At 47.5% G+C, this 18843-nt stretch overlaps 1 protein-coding gene across 2 annotated transcripts in view; it reads right to left on the bottom strand.

The window, feature by feature from the left end:
• Positions 1-10652, bottom strand: part of SYT17 (synaptotagmin 17) — a gene marked incomplete at both ends in the record, with an annotated part of 24019 nt that extends 13367 nt beyond the window's left edge. The window contains 2 exons of one of the 2 annotated variants that reach the window (XM_081337921.1): positions 2525-2542; positions 10623-10652. In XM_081337921.1, the coding sequence (XP_081194047.1) occupies positions 2525-2542; positions 10623-10652 (48 nt within the window). Of the gene's footprint in view, positions 1-2524; positions 2543-8800; positions 8816-10622 lie in introns of those variants that run through there. The other variant, XM_081337922.1, reaches the window with a different exon arrangement.
• Between the last annotated feature and the right edge of the window lie 8191 nt (positions 10653-18843).

Below are 18843 nucleotides of genomic sequence, written 5' to 3'. Positions count from 1 at the left end.
CATTCATGATAACTGGAAACTATATCAGCCGGTGTCCAAAATTTCCAGCAAGAGCCAAGTAGAGGGAGATGGATATGAAAACTACAATAGGATTCTTTTTTAAAATTATTTTATCTGGCTCCTAAACCATGGCTTATGGGTCAGCATGACCCCAGCCCCTGTGGCTCATCCCAACCTTGGCTAAAAAACCGTGGTTTGGCATAATGTTTCTTCAAGCTGTAGTCCAAGTTCAAACAACCTGCTAAACTAGGGATGTCCAACCTTGGCAAATTAAAAACTTGTAGACTTCATCTCCCAGAATTCCCCAGCCATCCATGCTGGTCCTTGAGTTTACCTGCAAGCTTACATTCTTGTAAAATTGTAATGCACAAAGCAACATGTTTTCCAAACCCCCTGCTAAGAATGGGAAGATGTAGAAGAGGAATAAAGGGCCATAAATTAAAACAAATCCTAATTATCCAGGATTTGCCCACAAAGAAAAACGTATCGTTTCCACTACACTAACCCAAGCTAATAAAATATATGCCAAGCTGGAAGAATTTCAGTGCTTTACCATGGGCGGAATGGAGGGGATTTCAACCTTGCTGTACATTTTTATAATCCATCGTCTTCAGGGAATGGAACAAGCATTTAAAAAAATGAGGAAAGCTTTCGTGCTTTGAAAGGCAATAGAAGCCGTGCAAGTGAATCAGATCATGAAGGAAAGGTCAACCACTTCTGGACTTTTCAGAGCAAGCACCACATCGGGTAGCGGGGAGGGGAGTAGGGTGTGAGCATCATGCGTCAAGGGATGGTAAAGCAAAGGTGAAGTCCAGGTTTCAAGGAAGCAAATCACAATTGGCCAAACCAGTGTGTGTGTGTGTGTAGGGGGGGGGGGTTTCCAATATTTTTGTTTAATTTTGTTCTGTCTCTGTTCAATTGTCTTCTTTTGGATTTGGGGTGTTAATCTATTGAATAAAAGAAGAAGAAATTGAATAATTCCAATTGGCCAAACCAAATCTGTGAGAGCAGTTGATAATGATTCAGGACCCTGGACAGCTCCAAGAGGACCTCCTCTCTCCCCCCCCCCCCAAATGGAGCCCTGTGGGAGCCACTGAAATAAATGTTGATTCAGCCCCAAACTAAAATTTTAAATTGAGTTGCACCTTAGGGCTCCATTGGTGTTGTTTTTTTTTCCCCAGAAGAAACCTTATCAAGTAAAAGGATGGTACTCGTTCCAAAGCCTTTGGCATCCACAAGACCAAAAACATAACACCTCTCTAGGACAGGGGTCTTCCAACGTGGCCCTTTGATGAGTTGTGGACTTCAACTCCCAGAATTCCTCAGCCAGCATGCCTGGCTGAGGAATTCTGGGAGTTGAAGTCCACAAGTCATCAAAGGGCCAAGTTGGAAGACCCCCTTCTCTAGGACTTCTCCAGTTTGAAGTCAGAGAAGATCAAGAGATCAGAGACGGAAAGATGTATACCAGGGGTGGGTAACTATGTCAGCTTTACAACCTGTGGACTTCAGTTCCCAGAATTCCAGAGCCAGCCATGCTAAGGAATTCTGGGTCTGGACCGTGCTGGCTCAGGAGTTCTGGGAGTTGAAGTCAAGCTGTAAACTTGACTTAGTTGCCCATCCCGATGTACAGTATACTATAATGGTGAAGAAGAAAAACAACTGGACCCAGTGTTAGTTCCTTACTGTCGCAGGGAATAAGCTGAAAATATAAACACAAACCTCTGCTTTATATACAAAATCACTTCCAGTTTATATCTTACATCTACAGCTGGTCAGCTGCAGTTGTGAAATGTAGCCCTTGACTTACAATACAGGCCAGAATTTCCATTGCTAAGCAAGGCAGTTAACTAAGCCATGCCCTGTTTAGCGACCTGTTTTCCCATGATTGTTAATCATGTAGCCACTAAGTGTGTCTGGCATCCCCCATTGACTTTGCCTATTCGGAAGCGGGCTGGGAAGATCGCAGATGGCAATCACGTACGTCTGGGACACCGCAAACATTTTAAATACGTGACAGTTGCCAAACACCCCCATGTTGATCACACGACCTGTGACGGTCATGAGTGCGAGGATTGTCACATTTCCCGGTACTGTTGTAAGTCCGAAATAAGTCAATGATCCTACGAGAGTACGTCAAAGAGATCGTCCCAGCAGAGCAACTGTGGGATTCCCAATTCTCTCCCATAACATGAGGACTAGAAATTTTGTACACCAGTGGACTGACAGCATAGGTAATTATCTGTAGCCAAACCAATAATAATAATAATAATAATAATAAAAAATCCGCCAGCCACAGTTCTCCTTGTTAAAGGAAAAAAAAAGAAAAAGAAAAACCTCGCGCTGTTTAGCCACAGGAAACCAAGGTGTATTTTTACTCACACAATTTTACACCACCAAGCGTAGGAAGCCAGACGAAGGGGCGAAGGGGAAAAACACACACACACACACACACACACACAGAGACACCACCTGATGGTCTCGTTCTGTGTGTCAAGAGAAAGGATGACTCATCAGATTAACTCACCTCATTTATCGGCTCCAACTGTCCTTTTAGATATCCATGATGAAGCAAAGGGACAGAAAATGAAAAAAGACAAGACCAGTTTGGTAAAGGTTTACTGATTTATTTATTTTTTTGACTCCCCACCTGCAAGGCCAAATATGTAACTGTGGGCCTTAGCTTTCCTTTCTAGTGGGGGGAGGGGGGAGCCATACTGAGTTCTATTTTAGGGAAGGTAAAAGAAGGATCTCCAGGAGGGATATTCAACTGCTATTGTGAATTTTCCTCAATTGCTTACTATTTTTGTCCTTTTGCAAAAAAACAGCAACGAAAGAAACAAAGGGGGGTGGGGTGGGGTGGGGGGGAAAGCCTCTTTATAAATCTCTCTGTATTTCGGGCTATTGTATAGGGAGTACGGCCATAACCTGAGCCCAACAGTTCTGTCACTAAATGAGACAGCTGCTAAGTGAGTTTTGCCCCAATTTTACCACCTTTCTTGCCCCAGTTGTTAAGCTGAACCACTGCCGTTGTCAAGTTAGTAACACGGTCGTTAACTCAATCTGGCTTCTCTCTTCACTTTGCTGGTCAGAAGGCCGCCGAACAGGGTCGTGGGACCCCCGTTATAAATATGAACCAGTTTGCCCAGCATCTGAATTTTGATCATGTGACCCCCCCAGGGGCTGCTGCAACGGTCATAAGTATGAAAAACAGTCAAAAGTCACTTTGTTCGGCGCCATCGTAACTTCGAACGGCCACCAAACGATTGATCGATTGGTTGTAAGTCGAGAACTACCTATACGCCCTGAGCCCAAAAACGAATGAAAATCGTCCTGCAAAGTAAGAAATATCCCTCTAAACGTGGGAAAGAAACAAAATGTACGGCTTATTCTCCCAAGGTCCAGCTGTAAATAGACTTTGCGATTGCACTCACGTTCCAAAATTCCAAAAGCATAAATTAGGTTTTCAGTACTGGAGCAAATCTTTCTAATATAGGATAAGCAGGAATTTCATAAGGAATGCACAGACTGATATTGCGGAATTACAGAATAACAGAAGGGACCTTGGTGGTCTTCTAGACAAGAGTAGCCCCCTGCTCAAGCCAGCGCATGCTGGCTGAGGAATTCTGGGAGTTGAAGTCCACGAGTCATAAAAGGGCCACGTTTGAAGACCCCTGCCCTATACCATTTTAGACAAATGGTCGTCCAATCTCTTCTTAAAAGTTTCCAGCGTTGGAGCACCCACAACTTCTGGAGACAGGTCATTCCACTGATTAATAGTTCTCACTGTTAGGAAATTTCTTCTTAGTTCTAGGTTGCTTCTCTCCTTAGTTAGTTTCCATCCATTGCTTCTTGCCTTGCCTTCTGGTGCTTTGGGAAAATAGGTTGACCCAGAATAATAGCATAACTGGAGAACACAGTTGGAAGGGACCCTGGAGGTCTTCTAGTCCAACCCCCTGCTCAAGCAGGAAATCCTATACCATTTCAGACAAATGGAAACACACACACCCCTCTTCTTTGTGGCAGCCCCTCAGATATTGGAAGACTGCTATCATGTCACCCCTGGCCCTTCTTTTCATTAAACTAGACGCACCCAATTCCTGCAATCTTTCTTCATATAAGATGTGTGCAGTGCAATAAAATACAGCCCAGGAGTTGCTTCGTTCAGCCACCGTTCAGCTGGCTTATGGACTCTCTCATTCTGCCCTGGAGACAGCCTTTGCCTATTTAGTTATCCAATTTATATTGAGTATTGCTGAAGGCTCCCACGATCCCAAAAAATCAGTGAAGGCAGAGGCAAAAAGGACTCGCTCAGCTGCTGCTAACCACCTAGCAGTCATTTTCAGAAGCCCTAGCAAACCACGGACGTACAAACCGTCTCTTTGGAAAACAAACTCTGCATTCACAACCGGGCTTGTTTGCATAACATTGGACAAGGATGGAAGGGTTCAGAAGCAGGAGTGTAGTATTAACCCAGGCTGTGAGTCAAGAAAACACTTTGCGTAGAAATGACAAGGGCAGAGGTCGTCCTATTAAAATGATCTGCGTTAATTGTCCTTAATAGAGCTAGCCCAGGAGTAAAATTCCTGTTTTGCATGTAGCAAGTTCCAGCTTCTAATCTCCTTAAGAAGAGGGGAGAAAATGACCTCTTGAAATTCCATCCCAGCCAGCCGCTGGTAGTTAAAGTTAGCAATAGAAGACTAAATACTCTACAGGTAGTCCTCGACTTACGACCACAACGGAGCCCAAAGTTTGTTGCTAAGTGAGACATTTCTTAAGTGAGTTTTGCCCCATTATACGACCTTTCCTGCCACAGCTATTGGGTAAATCACTGCAGTTGTAAAGTTAGTAATTAAGACACTCTGGCTTCCCCAATGACTTTGCTTGTCCGAAGGCCGCAGAAGGGGATCACATGACCCTAAGACACTGTAACCGTCATAAATATGAGTCAGTTGCCAAGAGAGCACCAAGAACAACAACTCCTCCTCCTCCTCCCCCCCCCCTGCAAACCTTCTAGCCCTGATGATGTTCCCTAGTTTGGTAATGAAATGTCTGCAAGAAAAACAAGCTCAGACAAGCACCAAGGACCCCACAATCTTCCTCCTCCTCCTCCTCCTCCTCCTCCTCCTCCTCCTCCTCCTCCTCCTCCTCCTTGCAAACCCCACTCCCTTCTAGCCCTGATGATGTTCCCTAGTTTGGTAATGAAATGTCTGCAAGAAAAACAAGCTCAGACAAGCACCAAGGACCCCACAATCTTCCTCCTCCTCCTCCTCCTCCTCCTCCTCCTCCTCCTCCTCCTTGCAAACCCCACTCCCTTCTAGCCCTGATGATGTTCCCTAGTTTGGTAATGAAATGTCTGCAAGAAAAACAAGCTCAGACAAGCACCAAGGACCCCACAATCTTCCTCCTCCTCCTCCTCCTCCTCCTCCTTGCAAACCCCACTCCCTTCTAGCCCTGATGATGTTCCCTAGTTTGGTAATGAAATGTCTGCAAGAAAAACAAGCTCAGACAAGCACCAAGGACCCCACAATCTTCCTCTTCCTCCTCCTCCTCCTCCTCCTCCTCCTCCTCCTCCTCCTCCTTGCAAACCCCACTCCCTTCTAGCCCTGATGATGTTCCCTAGTTTGGTAATGAAATGTCTGCAAGAAAAACAAGCTCAGACAAGCACCAAGGACCCCACAATCTTCCTCCTCCTCCTCCTCCTCCTCCAACCCCATTCCCTTCTAACCCCGATAACGTTACCTAGTTAGGTAATGAAACGTCTGCAAGAAAACCACCAAGCTCAGAGAGCACCAAGGACCCCTCATTTCAACCCTGAGCTCCAAATGTCCTCTTTTAATTGAGATCACACTTTCCTCTTCAAATGAACAAAGTCAAACGATTCCACTGAGGTTAAGACATCCTTTACTTGCAATCCTTACATTTTCAGAAGAAAAAAAAAACACATCACAGCTGTTCTCAAACTTTGTGGCATCATAAAGGTCCCTGCAGGCAAAAACCCTGTGCCTTTCAAGCTTGCACAAACAGAAAGCGCAACCTGGAACGTGTTTTGATAACATCCCTTGTGCTGCAGGTGTGGCACGTATTAACTTAACCACTGACATTTGCAAACAGGGTTTACAAGCGACTGCGGTTAATTCTCCAGGACTGAATAAACCAGGGTTTCCACTTAGGAAATCCCAGCTATTTCGGGGCTTTGGCCCACTGCACCATATCGTCGTATTAATCCATGGTTACTTTTATCGCTTTCCTGGTTTTTTAAGTTAGCATTCTCTCTGGGGTAGAAATTGCTTCTTTTTTTTTTGCTCTGGAAAATGCCACGCAATTCATTTTGCCCTTCCATGAAGATATATAATACTCAAAACGACAAATCTGAAATATCCATCTAGGTTTCCTTTGAAAGGTTTTGCATGAGTCACTTGAGGAGTTTTCAGAGAACAAGCTGTGAGCAGTTGGAGTACAGGTAGCCCTGGACTCACAAACCACAATTCCTCTCTAAACCTTCTGCCGCTAAACGAGACGGCTGTTAAGTGAGTTTTGCACCCATGTTACGACCTTTCTTGCCACAATTAAGTGAATCACTGCAGTTGTTAAGTTAGCATCACGCTTGTGAATACTATTTATATTTACCTGTTACTTATAGGTAAAGGTGTAGGCCTGTGCGTATTTGGTATATAGGATGCTTTAAATGGGTGTTATGTATGTGTACACTTGGAGAGGAAGCCACTAAATTTCATTTTTAAGGGGTGCCGTTGTGCCCACAGGGGAAAAAATGACAATAAAGGTTATCTAATCTAAAAATCTAATGAATCTTTGACTTCTCCCATTGAGTTTGCTGGTCAGAAGGTTTCAAAAGGGGAAATCACGTGACCCTAGGGATGCTGCAACCGGCATAAATACATGCCAGTTGCCAAGCTTCTGAATTTTGATCACATGACCCTGGGGATGCTGCAACGGTCGTAAATTTGAAAAAACAGCCCCACATAACTTTTTCCAGGGCCACTGTAACTTCGGTCAATAAATGAACGGTTTTAAGGTTGTGATTAGTTTACAGTTCACGTGTTGTGCCTCCAGAAAAGTGCGTGCATGCAGTCAATTATTTAATTAACTGGACTAATTAAGCAGCAAACCATCCTACATCATACTTAACACAAGATCTCAGAAACCGTTCCCCAAACCTTACGAAACCCTTAGAAATGGACTCCCAACCCATCCTCTATTTCCTGCTCAGTCTCCGCATTTATCCCTTTTCTCTTCTCTCCAGCCTGGCCTACCTCGCAGGACTGTTGTGAGGACGACAGAAGAAAATCAAGCTTGCAGCCTTAGGTTCGAGGGCATATATATAAAAAAAAAACAGACAGTGCCCTTAAGACAAATTAAGCTACTGGGGAGGCAAGCTTGTTGCCTTAGATGGGGATGATGGGAACTGAAGTCCAACGCACCTCAAAGTTTTCTCCGGAGTAGCAAGCCAGGCTTGGGCTTCCTTTGCCACTGTCCTTCCTTTTCTTCTCCCGATTGGGCAGCCCCCTCCCCAAATGAGCCTCTGGATTCTCTTTCTATTATTATTATTATTACTACGCCAGCTTCTTCAGTCTCAGAATGACCCTTATATCCTTTAATACAATTTTAATCATCGACAGCCTTCAGAGTCTTTGAAAAGGAAAACTCCATTGGAGCAGAGAGAACCAAGCCCGGGGGGAACGAAAATAAAATCAGATCATATCTACCCAGGAAGGGAGATTTTTATTTTTATTTTTATTTTTTTTTGCGAAAGAAACGTTATCAACCCAGCTAAGCGGCTGGCCTCTGGGTGCAAAATTTGCTATTTGCATTTTCCATTCCCCCCCCCTCTCTCTCTCCCTTCCTCCTCTCCTTCCATCTGCCGGCTTCACACAACAGGCGTGCCAACCTTTCCCCCCCCCCCATCACATCGGCGGGGCCCTGCCACCCACCCACTCACTCACTCCCCTGGCCTTAGCCCGCAAGCCCACTCCCATCTGCCCAGGAAAGGTCAGCAGCAGCCACCGCCGTGCATTGTACACGCATCTGTTGCCAGATGGGTGACCCACCTCCCCCTCCTTCCTTCCTTCCCTTCCTTCCTTCCTTCCTTCCTTCCTTCCTTCCTTCCTTCCTTCCTTCCTTCCTTCCTTCCTTCCTCACGCCCTCTTTGGCAGCCTAACATCAGGGCAAGCCCCTTCCACCCACCGCCCCACCGGCGTCCCCTTTGCCCGCCGCGCTCCGGTGCTCCGAAAGCAAGAAGGTCGTGGGAACCCTGCCCGGAGGCGGCTGGGAGACTCAGAAAGACGAAGGAAGGAAGGAAGGAAGGAAGGAAGGAAGGAAGGAAGGAAGGAAGGAAGGAAGGAAGGAAGGAAGGAAGGAAGGAAGGAAGGAAGGAAGGAAGGGCGTCGAGGGGACCCCCCAGCCCCGGGAGATGGGGCCGAAGCAATGGGGGGGGGAGGGACTCCACCTATTCATGCTACAGGTTGCATTTTCCTCCTGGTCGGAGGGAACTCCGGAGCAGCTCCCGAAACTCCAGTCTGCTCACTCAAGTTTGCTGCGGGGGAGGGGGGGGAGAAAAAAAATATCTCGCTTTTTGCAACGCTGGGGATGCTGGTGTGGGGGACCCCCCCCCAACGCGTCTTCCTTTGCCCCCCCCCTCCCTTCTCTTCTCCACTTGCTCGCTCGGTTCCCAGCAAAGGCAGCCTGGAGGGTGGAGGGTGGGGGGTCTCCAGCCCCTCCCCCGTCTCCTCACCCTTCGCCTTTCCTCCCACCCCCACCCCCACCCCCACCCCTTCAGCCCTACCTGTATATACGCCATCTTCCTCGGGCGCTCACTTAAGCCCCCTTGGCAAGGCGAAGCATGGCGTCTGCCCTCCACAATACGAGTCCGTCCGACGTGCTTCGCTTGCTCAATGAGGACTGACGGAATGACCAGCCCGTTGAACTCTTTGCGCTCGGCAGGCTGGGCTGGCCACCAGGGAGAGGAAAGGATGGCAGAGAAGGACCAGCCTGTCCGGCTTCGCGGGACTCTCTTTGCATCGTAGCTGCCCCTCCCTCCCTCCCTTTGGTCATCCCCCTCTCTTGACCAGCCAGATTGGGGGTGGGGATCACTGGTGGTCAAGAGGAAAGCCACCGGCTATAGGCGAAAATGCCGCAGGCGACCGGCGAGGGAGCGGAGCGGGGGCGCGGGGGGGGGTCTTCCCAGCCTCCAGCAGTTTTGAATCATCTGCCATCGGGAAAGGACCCGCCTAAGCAAATCAGCTGTTTTGCTTTTAGAGGGTGGTGTTCCTCGCTTTGGCCTCCAGGGGGCGCTAACCAGCCGGCCCGCGGGCACAACTGGACTGCGGACAGGCCTGCAGGGGGCGCTCAGATGAACCTTACAGCAGGGGTCCTCAAACCTTGGCAACTCGAAGACTTGTGGACTTCAACTCCCAGCATTATAATTATAATATATATATATATATATGTATCTTTGGTCATTCGGGTTTTTTCCCACGTAGAATTGAAGGTAATATATATGTGTCGAATAAGGTAATATATATGTGTCAAATACTTTGTTAGTAATTTACATTATATATATATATATATATATATATATATATATATATATATATATATATATATATATATATATATATATATATATATATATATATATATATATATATATATATATATATAAATTATAATTATATATTCAGAGGCTTGGCAACTGACTCGTACTTATGATGGTTGCGGTGTCCTGGATCGTGTCATCACTCCTGGCGACCTTCTGACAAGCAAACTCAATGGGGAAGCCAGATTCCCTTGACAACCGTGTCACTAACGCTAACTGAACAACTGCAGTGACTCACTTAAGAAAGTATTAAGTGATTCCCTTAACAAGAATGGTGGTAAAATGGGGCAAAACTCACTTAACGACTGTCTTGCTTAGCAACGGAAATTTGGGGATCAAGTATAGTTGTTAAGTTGAGAACTACCAGTGCATGAAAGTTCCTTCTACCAACATGCAAATCCACCCTGTCTCTCTTTTTTAATTCCACTAATGCCCCCCCCACACACACACATGGGTTACACAATCCCTGACTCACTCCCATCCACTGGGCACGATGGGCTCGGTAGTCCAGCCCTTAAAGTAAGCTGGTTCACACCAGGTTGAGTTCCCTACGGCTCACCAAAATACACTACAATCAGTGGGTTCACACAACACATTAAACCAAAACCTGTTAAACCATGTTCTGGTTTAATGCAACGTGCGAACCCAGCGACTTAGGCAGCAGGATGCCGAACCATCTGCGTGCAAATATCGCAGCCGTCAGCTTTTTCTCGGGGGGCAAAAACAGCATCGCTTCTTCCCTTCCAGGCTGCTAAAAGTCAAGGCTTTAACTAGATTCTCCGATAGCAAACAGCCAAAATCTGCTTTAACGGGCTGTTTGCTGGGGGGGGGGGACCTCTGAGCATAAACAGAGCTCCCCTCTTTTGCCCCAGAGAGCCAAAGGCAGGAGAGAAAAGGAAAGGGGATTTTTGAACAGGTAGCCAAGGAGAAAGTGAAAGTAAACAAGAGAGGCATTGCCCAAATCGTTAGATAAATTGAAACTCCAAAGCTTGGCCAAGTTAGTACTCACAATTCCAGCTCCGTCAAACGCAGCAGACATCTAGAGAGAGATGGCTCCCAGGGAGGAAGAGGAGGAGGAGGAGGAAGGAGGAGGAAGAGGAGGAGGAGGAGGAAGGACAGAAATTGTGGATGGATAAAACACACTGTTCTGGCTCAGGCAAACGCCGCTTGCATGAGTGAGCATGCTCATCCCTCTGCCTTTGCATCCTCTCCCATGCGCTCAGAAGCAACAACACCCGTCAAACAATATTTCTGGGGTGCCTCCTCACAATCCCCCCATGGCAGGCGGGGTGGGGGGTGGGGGGTGGGGGTGGAGAGAGGACTCTCCATTCAGATCACACCTACAGAAAGGAAAAAAAATAACCTCTCCTTGGGCCTGTTCTGCCGTAGCCTTTCCAATCCTCGCTTTAAAAGAAAATTACGGTAAAAGAAGGAAGGAGCGGTGATTTTTGCCCCACGGAAAAGATCACAGCCAGCCCTTGGGGGTGGTGCAGATCCCAGGCCAGGGGCGTGGCCACCCTGCTCGTTGGCTTCAGCAGCTGCCCATCTGCTCCCAGATCCCTGTAGATTTACCACCGGATCCCCCTCTATCCCAGCATGGGAATGTATACTCGGCTAGGCTCCGCTGGTGAAAAGCCAGACATCCATCCGTCAAGTGGCTGAGAGAATTCCAGCTGTCTCAAAGCAACAGCCTCTCCCGTTGTAGGCTTGACGGATGGAGGAGAGAATCTAACGATTGACGTTTCCCTAAGCACCTTCGATACCCCCCCCCACCCCCGTCTCTCATTCCCAACCCCAACCTGGGCAAAAAAGGGTAGTGCTCCATTCGCACGCCGCCTTCCCATAACAGGAAAATCAATCAGCAGTTTCTTTAACCAACCCAACACTTACTCAAGATTTCAGTGTATATCCTTTGATGCTGGGAGCATCCTTCATCCCCCCCCCCCCAGAGAGGCTTAAAACTTACCTGGGCGTATTCTCCAGCTCCGTCTTGAGTTCCTTTTGGTCTCCATCACGGCCTCATCATCGTCGTTTCATCTCCCCCCACCCCCCCCGTCTTTTTTTTTTTTAGTTCTCCTTACAAACGTGGTTGGTTTGTTCAAGGAAGAGGTTACTCATGTCCCTGCTGAGTTGCTCTCGCGCACCCAGAGCTAGGATGAAGACGGTGTCATGAGAATGGGGGGACTTCTCTTGTTGACATGGATTCGAATTCACGCTCTGTTCTTCCAAGATGGATTGCATCCCTTTCTGGAAGCTGGAAAAAGTTCCTTGAATAGGTCGCTTATTGCGTTAACGTTCCTCTTTTCCGCTCTTCTTTTTCACTCAGCAAGTGAGGAATTTTGATTAGCCTGGCTAATTATGGTAGCAATCGAGATCTGTTCCCTTTTTTAATAACTTGGTTTCTTTTCTTTTCTTTTCTTGGCGTACTGCATCTTTTCCTCTTTTTTTTTTCCTTTCCTTTTTTTTCTTTCTTTCTTTTTTTTTTATAAAAAAAAATTAGTTTAAACTCCAGGGATTGTATCTGGAGGAAGCATCTCCTGAAGCGGAAGCATCAATCTGTCGATCGGCAGACGGAGCAGTTGCTAAAGAGCAATCTGTAGGAAGGTCACCGCAACAACCAGCGAGAGAAATTTGGAGCGGATTTGCTCAATTAGTGTGCATCAAAGCGGTTTGAAGGAGTCGGGGCTAAAATCTCTGCAGAGGAAAGCCATATATATACCTGTCTGCAGATCAAACCTGTCCGGTCACACTCAATAAAACACTGAATTTGTACTAGAAGACCTGCAGAGGTAAAAATCTACTGATATGGGGGCCAGCTTTAATGGCACGTAGAAAAGGCCTTGGGAGACTGGATGAAAAGACACTGCTGAAGGAATGGTCAGATAAGAGACAGCACAGCCCTCAGCTGGACGGTGGACAGGACAAGGGCTCAGAAGAGACCATCCCTGTAAAGCAGGGCTCTTCAAACTTGGCCCTTTTATGACACGTGGACTTCAACTCCCAGAATTCTCAGCCTGTAAAGCAGGACTCTTCAAACTTGGCCCTTTTATGACTCGTGGACTTCAACTCCCAGAATTCTCAGCCTGTAAAGCAGGGCTCTTCAAACCTGGCCCTTTTATGACACGTGGACTTCAACTCCCAGAATTCTCAGCCTGTAAAGCAGGACTCTTCAAACTTGGCCCTTTTATGACTCGTGGACTTCAACTCCCAGAATTCCTCAGCCAGGCCGGGATGAGGAATTCTGGGAGTTGAAGTCCACGAGTCATAAAAGGGCCAAGTTTGAAGACCCCTGCTGTAAAGGAGACTGGGCCGTGTTGTGGGGGAGAATTATATTTTCAGACTGGCAAGATTCTGTAAATGTAACTTTACAGTAAACTAGAATTAGCTCATCTGGTTACTATCCTATCCTATCCTTTTATTTTATTCTATTTTATTTTGATTTTCCTGCTTTTATTTTTTTTTACAACTAACTCAAGGTGGCAAACATATCCACCACACCTTCCCCCTCCTATTTTTCCCCACAACAACAACATTGTGATTTGAGTTGGGGTGAGAGAGAATGACTAGCCCAAAGTCTCCCAACTGGCTTTCATGCCTAAGGCAGGACTAGAACTCACAGCCTTCCTGGTGATTGGCCCAAAGCCGCCCAGCTGGCTTTCATGGCTAAGCTGGGACTAGAACTCACCGTCTCCTGGTGATTGGCCCAAAGTCACTCAACTGGTTTTCATGGCTAAGGCAGAACTAGAACTCACCGTCTCCCAGTTTTTAGCCTGGTGCCTTAACCACTACACAAAACTATCACCCCTCCTACCAGATTCTTATCTGGTTAGCTCAGCGAAGGCAACATTAGTCTTGCAAATCTGAAAGTGCCTTTCTCCCCCGTCTCCTTAACAGCCTCTTGCCCCACTCGCTATCTAGCTTCAGGCTATGCTGTCTCTTCTCTGACCACCTTCCCCTACATTGCTCTGTTCACCACCTTGCGTTATTTATCAAAATGAATCCAAAGCGACCTTAAACTACAATAATAACCTAAAGTAACTCTCGGGTTAAACTCATCTTTCGTCACCAGGATTAACTTCCTTGCAGTGTTATAAAAGGGTTTCCTAATGCCTTCTTCTGAGATACGTTTGGGGCTTCCGGGTCAAGCCTGCCGTTCTCAAAAATTCCGGGTGGTCCCTGTCTAAACCAAGGACTAACCAGTTCAACTCTCCTTAGCTTTCTAAGATCCAGCAAGATCAGTGAGATGCTGCCACCTACTTGAGAACTGAAGAGAGACACAGTTGTGCTTGAACTGCTTAGGTGAGAAGGTGGTGTCCGTGGACTGAGAAAGGGGATCTCAAAGAAACGAGTATGAGTTTTGGAGCCAAAACAGCAGGAGGCGGAGAAAACGTGGGAGGAAATGCAGGAAGTTCTAGAGGCAGCTGAAGTCAGCTTGAGGCCTCCTCCGAGGAGAGCTTCTCTTTGGAAGGATCCCAAGCAAAGTGACTTCTGCTAAGCCAGGGGTGTCAAACTCAATTTCATTGAGGGCTGCATTAGCATTGCGGTTGCCCTCAGGGGGCCGGGTGGGTGTGGCCTGGGTGGGCGTGGCCTACTGGGTGGGCATGGCTAGAGTGCGTATGGCCTACTGGGTGGGCGTGGCCAGCTCTACATCATTGGCATCAAGGGTGCCTATGGGGGCCTGGGCAGGAGTGGGACAGATCTGAGGGTCTCTGGCAGAAGGAGGGTCTCTGGGCCAGGGCCAAGGCAGTGGGGGCCGTTCCCTCACTGTTTCCAGGATGGCTTCGCGGGCCGCATGAAACCACTTTGCGGGCCGGATGCGGCCCCCGGGCCTTGTGTTTGACATGTCTGTGCTAAGCATTCCCCCCGCTGTAGAAGCTGGAGACGCTTGAAAAAGCTAAATAAATAATGTTCTTCCAGTTGACGAAAGGGGGAAGGGCCCTGTGAGAAATGAAAAGTGGCAACTCTGTCCAGCTATTTGGCATTGCCTATGATGGAAAATAAAATAATAGAATAATAGTTGGAAGGGGGGGGGGCTTGGAGGTCTTCTAGTTCAACCCTCTGCTGAAGCAGGAAAGCCTATTCCATTTCAGACAAATGGTTGTCCATTTAAAAAAAAAACTTCCAGTGTTGGAGCATTCACCGCTTCTGGAGGCAGGTTGTTCCACTGGTTAATTGTTCTGACTGTCAGGAAATTCGTCCTTAATTCTAGGTTGCTTCTCTCCTTGATTAGTTTCCATCCGTTGCTTCTTGTCCTGCCTTCGGGTGCTTTGGGGAATAGCTTGACTCCCTGTTCTTTGGAGGAGCCCCTGAGATATTGGAAGACAGCTATCGTGTCACCCCTCGTCCTTCTCTTCATTAAATTAGACATACCCAATTCCTAGGGACGCGGTGGCTCAGTGGGTTAGGACGCTGAGCTTGTCGATCGGAAGGTCGGCAGTTTGGCGGGTCGAATCCCGAGTGCCGCATAGCAGAGTGAGCGCCTGTTACTCGTCCCAGCCTCTGCCAACCTAGCAGTTCAAAAGCACGTAAAAAATGCAAGTAGAAAAATAGGGACCACTCCGGTGGGAAGGTAACAGCGTTCCGTGCGCCTTTGGCGTCCACTCATGCCGGCTACATGACCACGGAGACGTCCTTCGGCTTTGAAACAGAGATGAGCACCGGCCCCTAGAGTTGGAAATGACCAGCACGTATGTGCGGGGGAAACTTTACCTTTTTACCCAATTCCTGCAACTCTAGGGAGAAGGTGAGTAAGGAAGGAAGGAGTACCTTCCAGAGGAGTAAGAGGCAACTCAACCTAGATATCATGTGTGAGAGAAAGAGGGTGAAGACAGCCTCTCCTCAATAGTTGCCAGAGTATATTGCAGATGCAGATAGTAGCATCCTCGGTCTGACAGGATTTTTGTCCCTAAAGAATTAGCTTGGAAGAATTGTGGTGTGTCAATCTTGGTTTTGGGCCTGGCAGGGTCTGAATTTTCAGGATGGGGGGGGGAACTAATAAGGAAGAGCTTATGAAGACTGCAGAAAACTCTAAAGCTGCTGGAGGAAGCTATGTTTTGATCTTGTTCCTTCTAGAGAATAGTCCGAATCCCCCATGCTTATGTAAATCAGAAATATTATCCATATGTTGACGTTATATTCCTTGGTAGGCTTCCGAGCCGTGATTTGTGATCTTCTCCCCACCCCGTTCCCTTGGGCAAACCACAGTAAAAATAAACCATCTCCCTTCTCTGTTGCTACTCATAATTTTCCAAACCAGCACTACCCATTCAGGATACCGACGGAGGAGAATATTTGTAGCTCAGGGTTGAACTGTGGATTCTTTGGTGCTTTCTGAGCTTGGGGGGGTTTTCTTGCAGACATTTCACTGATGAGGTTGCCTAGTTTGGCAACAAAACATCTGCAAGAAAACCATCACGACTCCACAAATTCAAGATACTAATCAACCAACGCTGCTTGACAGAATGGCTGCAAACTGGACTTGGCAAACTCAGGATCATCGGAGTAAAAAGCCGATTCTGAGTCTGACTCTTATCTTCAAAGCGATGGCCTTCCCCCCCAAAATTTAGACCACGATATACGAGGCACTAGGATTTCAAGTGCCCTTGGCTCGAATATTTCTGTCTTTCTTCCCTTGCATTCCCTTCTGAGCTTCTCCAATGAGCTGAGCTTCATTAACTATCCATTTCACATCCCCTGCGGTGAGAAAGGAAAGCATTATCTGCCTTTTTTTCTCCGTCTCCTCATTCTTTTACGAGTCCTTTCAAATCCCAGCCCCACCTCGCCCCAGACAATATCTCAGCCAGCTTCCCGTGTGGATCCACTCGCTACCTGATCACCCAGAGAGCTGTAATAGCCAGAATCTGCAAAAAGTTAAGTTTCTCTAACTTTGATTCCCCCACCCACCTTTTTTAAAATTTATTTATTTCATCAATGCAGTTGAACGAGGAAAAAAAAACACAAATCCGTTTGGGTTTTAGTTCTCCAGGCCTCATTTTATTGCCCTGCATAAGCTACCGGTTTCAGCTGACCTTTTCTTAATAAGGATTCCACCTGTCAGGATCAGATCAATTGCTTCATGATTCACATAGGAGAGCCAGCGTGAGCTGCCCAAATTAAAAACGCAAGGAGCTCTTAAACGTCTTCATTCCTCTGGGTGTTCAAAAATTCCATCAGGGATTTTTTTACACGGGGAGAGCAGGCACACAGAAGCCACGACGACGGGACCACAGAGTTGGAAGGGACCCGGGAGGTTGTCTAGTCCAGCCCCCTGCTCAAGCAGAAGGCCTGCTCGCCTGGATTGGTTGGATCCAAAACCTTTTGAGAAATCGTTGCAGATGGTATTTGAAGCTCTTCTCCTTCAGAGATGAAAATTGGCTGGGTCTGTTCAGATGGGGGGGGGGAGGAAGGAGGAGGCTGCCTCCCACGTTTTCTCATCCCCGTAGGAAAGTTGGAGTGACTAATGTGCAAAGTTGGCTCCTTGACAGGATTGTGAATTGCAAGACCATCTGTCAGATTGCTCTACGAACAACCCCCCCCCAGGATGGCTGTTTGGGGGGTGGGGTAGGGGGGGGGCTGTCTCCCGATTCTATGCATCCAGCTAACAGTAACGGTCCAGTTGGCTCACCCGGCTTAGAAAAACACACACATCTCATTTACTGATAATTCTGTTTATCCAGGGAATGGGCATCTTTGCATGAATGTATGCGTCGATAGTCCTCGACTTACAATAGGTCGTTTAGTGACCGTTCAAAGTTACAACAGCACTGAACAAAAAGGACTTATGACCGTTTTGTTTTTTTCATACACATGCCGGTTGGGGGATCCCCTCGCTCAGGTGAACAAAATTTGAATGCTTGGCAACTGGTTTATAGTTTTGATGGTGGTGTGATTCCTCGTCAGCCAGTGGACCCGGCAGCTGAGTCTGAGGACTCAGAGGAGGAGGAGGAGGGTCCTGGAGTGACATTAGAGTTAGAGGAAGGCTCTGAGGAGCTCCAGGGCATACAGTCTGACAAGGAGCCTGGCCCTTCTACTCACGCTCAGGCTGAGACACAGCTGTGCTGGGAGTCTGAATTGGACAGCGACGAAGCACAGCTGGGACAAATCCAGGATGCCCGAAAGCGCTGGCAAGAGAAGCGAGTAGGACAGAGGAACGCAACGGGGCGGCTCCAAAGGCAAAGGAGAAGGCATTAGGAAAGCCACGCCTTGGCTGAATAATAAAAGGGACGGTGTGGGAGGTGCTGGTTGCCCAAGGCAACCGTTCGTGTTGAGGATCGAGTTTCTGTGGACTGTGTTTGTTTGCCTTGGGCATTGACTCAGGTCTGTGACAATAAAAGGGGTTGTTTTTTTTCTTGTGGTTCCTGCCTGTTTCTTGGAAGAGGGGTTTCTCCTTGCGAGCATAACAAGGACTCACCTAGGCTGGGACAGAACCTTTGGTTGCAGCTGTAATGTAGTGGGTCCGACGCAAGGAAGAGACGCCAGCCGGAGTACGAGTTCAGCTCTTTATTGTGTGGGGGGGTTCGTACTGGAGAACAAGGGCTACTTGGCCTCTTTATATAGCTGGCCAGGCAGGCGGCTAGCCAATGGGGTTGGCCCTAGGTTTCCTGCCAAAACTGGGTTTCCTGCCAAAACCGTCCAGGCCAACGCCCCCTGGTGGCTGTTGCTATGCAGATGCCTGCACTTGGATACATAGCAGCGTCCTGGGGTCACTTTTTTTTTTTGGACCTTCTGACAAGCCAAGTCAATGGGGGAAGCCGGATTCACTCAACAACCATGTTACCAACTTAACAACTGCAGTGATTTGCTTAACTGTGGCAAGACAGGTCGCAAAATGAGGCAAAGTTCACGTAACAACTCTCTTGCTTAGAAACAAAAATTTTGGCCTGGGTTGTGGTTGTTAAGTCGAGGGTCCCCTGAGGACTATCTGCACCCAGGGACGTTGTGACAGGTAGTCCTCGACTTACGAGCGCAAGACTGAGTCCCAACATTTCCATTGCTAAGCGAGACAGTGCCCTTTTTTTGACTTCTTCGCTCAGTGAATCGCTGCAGTTTTTCAGTGGTTGTTAAGCAAATCCGGCTTTTTCCATTCGGCTTTGCTTGTCAGAAACCCAGCTGGGAAGGTCAAAAAAGGAGGAATCACACGATCCCAAGGACAATGCAACCATCATAAATACATGCCAGTTTCCGAGCATCCGAATTTTGATCAGCTGATCACAACAGTCGCAAGTGTGTGG

The sequence above is a fragment of the Vipera berus genome (assembly GCF_964194415.1).
Source record: "Vipera berus genome assembly, chromosome: 13".
Taxonomy (NCBI): Eukaryota; Metazoa; Chordata; class Lepidosauria; order Squamata; family Viperidae; genus Vipera; species Vipera berus.
This window is presented reverse-complemented; position numbering and strand designations above follow the sequence as displayed.